The sequence below is a fragment of the Opisthorchis viverrini genome, assembly GCF_000715545.1.
Source record: "Opisthorchis viverrini unplaced genomic scaffold opera_v5_37, whole genome shotgun sequence".
NCBI lineage: Eukaryota > Metazoa > Platyhelminthes > Trematoda > Opisthorchiida > Opisthorchiidae > Opisthorchis > Opisthorchis viverrini.
Genome location: NW_008751693.1, coordinates 2076593 through 2079676, shown reverse-complemented (window position 1 = coordinate 2079676; position 3084 = coordinate 2076593). Strand labels below are relative to the sequence as shown.

The window sequence follows — 3084 nt, the reverse complement described above, 5'->3', positions numbered from 1 at the left end:
TAGTTGTGTTTCCTTGCCAACGCCGGTTAGGGCATGACCAGATCTACATCGAATAGCGCCCACTGTTTATGATACTCTCCTTTTTCGTGCAACCTTCGGTACTGGAAAATTCGCCAGTGGTGTGTTTGTTCTCATTGTACCAGCATGAAGGTGTCCAGTTCGAAAAAACTTTTATATCATGTTATCTTAGCAATATCAAAAGCAGAGTAGGATAATGATCGCTCCAACTTGGCTGCGTTAGTTTTAATACGCAGGAGACATTGGCAATCATGAGTAATGGACCTCAGCGTTGTTTCGGAAGGTTGTTCAACCTTGTTTATTGATCCGTTCTAATATCCGTCTGAGTGCGACCGAAGGACACATGTTGCGTTGCTACATAGTGCGTTCGTATGGCCACCACCTCTTAAGTTGCACAGTTGCTTCGCCCATCACCGATGGTTCTGAGCATGCCCTTTAATTCAGAAAACCAACGAAAGAGCACAATTGTTTTCTGTTTGTTGCTGCTTGGCTGGACTCGTCCCGGCTGTGTCATTTAAATGGCAAAGCCATAGCAACGGACGATGAAAAAATGCAAAAAGAAACTGGCTTCCTGTCTGTTACAAAAAAAATTCGCAAAAAACAGATGAAATAGCCTGGAGACTCTATGATGCCCTTGGTCCACATCGAGGTGCGGAGCTGTAATTGCTTTTGTCATTGTGGTTGCACCGTACCAAACCCGACCAAGTCAACCAAACGAAACACCTTCCCACTACTCCCAGAAGTGAACACATACAATAAGAAATATATTTATACAGAGGTCCCCAACCCCCCGCCACCAGAATTCAAGACTAGTGCCCGAAGGCCTTTATTCTTCCTCAGCCACTCGTTCACTTCAAGCCCATAGCAGTACTTCGGAAACCGGTGACTATTTTTCTTACACTTACCTTCTCTCTTGGTACTATCCGAGTCATGTAATAAATGCCAGATTAACCAGTCCATCATCTCGGAATTTCACTCACATCAGCCCTTATACATCTGATTCCCTGACTACTGTGCGTCTTATATTGGTACTAGATCCCTTGTACTTCAATATCGTATGTTAGCAAACCCAACCCTTGGTCCCCAGTCTCATTCTGCATAATCACTTGTTGGCATCATCCCAATCGCGGTAGACGTCAAGTTTTTCTTCCTATGTGTACTAATTCACATTATTCCATTTGACGTCTCCTCAAACTAACCATACTTTACCAATCTCATCCCATCCCCTCAGCTTCCCAAGCTTTGAAATTCGGCAAAACCCGGTTTTGACTGGTTGGCTGTTATCCGCTCCATCTGGCCTATGATCTACAACCACAGGATCTCCAAACGGACAAAAACCCCTCAATCTTATATCTCTCTCGCTCTACCTTGTATCCGCGGTCAGCTTGAAGAGAATCCCGCCACCCAAACAATCGCCCAACCCAGCCAAATTTTGACTGACGTCCTTTATGGAGTTGTCCAAAAACCGAAGTACGCCAGGCTATTGATGACACGGAACTGCCAAATCCAGTTCGATGGAACACACGCAACTGTTCCCTTCCCTCTCGACAGCACCCTCTAGCCCACTCGTTCCATTAACTGAAAATATGAGTAAGATCCTCAAATGACTACAGCCGCCTCCAGGACATTTCATTCCAATCTGATGAATTTTTCGTTCGAATTTGACCACTTCCCATCGTCTTACTTTTCCAAGGAATCGTGCCCGACTCCACGATGGCGACACCGATCAGTCTCTACAGTTTCGCCCTACATAATGTTTCTGTGATTCGTATTAACACATCCGCTTTAATAATCCCCCACTTCATCATCCCTACTTACACGTTTTGTGATTATGGCCATGAACATAACAGTCCAAGGCCACGAAGCCTCAGTGGCGGCTTTAGGTCTCAGTTCAGTTTAACTGGCTGGATGACGCTAATTCTGCTGCTTCACCCGATCTGATGTTCTGGTTCCTCATTCTTTACCGTTACAACTTTCTTGTTATGTGTCAGAAAGGAGGCCTTTTGTTTTGTCCTCTCTCGCTTTGTTTTTACCCGCCACCTTTAAATCTTACGATCCCATCCTGTTCGATATTCTCCTAAAAAACGCGTAGTAACTATGTTCCCTTGCCCGTGCTCCCCACCTACATTGCATATTGTCCACCCCCAACGACGCTGCCCCATTTCCTAACCCTTATGTGCCCACAATCCCTGCCAGTCCTACTTTTATTTTGATGATCATGCCTGACGGTTTGCGACCCACAAGTAGGGAGTAAACACTATCACAATTTAGCTGGTTTTCATCACGGTAGATAGCATGAGTTGCTCACTTTCAAAACTGACTCTAAGGCATAAGTGAGATGTTCTTCAGATTCCTTCTTCACTGTTTTCATGCATAAGAGAGGATATTGAAGGAAGCGAACGGGAACCGGGAAAATTTTGGAATTTGCTACACATTTTTATCAAAACTGAGGTTAGGTTCTGGTGCCTAGTGCCTGAGATGAGACTCGCCGACAAGGAACACAAAAGCTTTATTGTGAACAATCGAGTGTATGCCAGCGCAAATGTTACAACGGCCCCGAGCTATTTAAAGGGTACCTTTCGACATTGATCCGGGCTACCTGATCGGCGTCTGGCGGAAGCCAGCAACGTGGAATTTGCCTCTAGGAGGTGCCTGAGCAGTTTTCATAGTCGACCGTGCTTCTGTGGCGTATTTGAACACTCCTCGACTTTCGCCGAATAAACTGAGTGATTGACTGGCCTGGATGCTTACCGGCTTCTTTATTAGGATCTTGCTGGATTTTCAGAGTCTTGGTAGGTTTTTGGCACCCGGAGGGTTGTTTTTACCTGTCTGACTTTTCCGACAACATGGAATGTTCGGCATGGGCTGGGTTGAAGAGGTTCAGCCAGTCTTCTGGCGCAGCCGGTACAGAGTCTCGGTTGCGGCACCCGATTTGTTTTTGAAATATGAAGCTGAAGCTGTGGCGGAGGGTTCCGAGCAAGAGGTTGCGTTTGGGGTAGGGCGTTCAGTTGGATGTAGCTGATTGACATGCCGTTTCCATATCGGTGGTCCAACCTGGACGCTATA

General features: G+C 46.0%; 1 protein-coding gene across 1 annotated transcript in view; it reads right to left on the bottom strand.

Moving 5' to 3' along the window:
* The window catches only part of T265_02860 (hypothetical protein), a gene marked incomplete at both ends in the record, with an annotated part of 22857 nt that extends 21907 nt beyond the window's left edge, over positions 1-950 (bottom strand). Inside the window, one exon of the mRNA XM_009167204.1 lies at positions 924-950. Within this exon, the coding sequence (XP_009165468.1) occupies positions 924-950 (27 nt within the window). The remainder of the gene's footprint in view (positions 1-923) is intronic.
* Between the last annotated feature and the right edge of the window lie 2134 nt (positions 951-3084).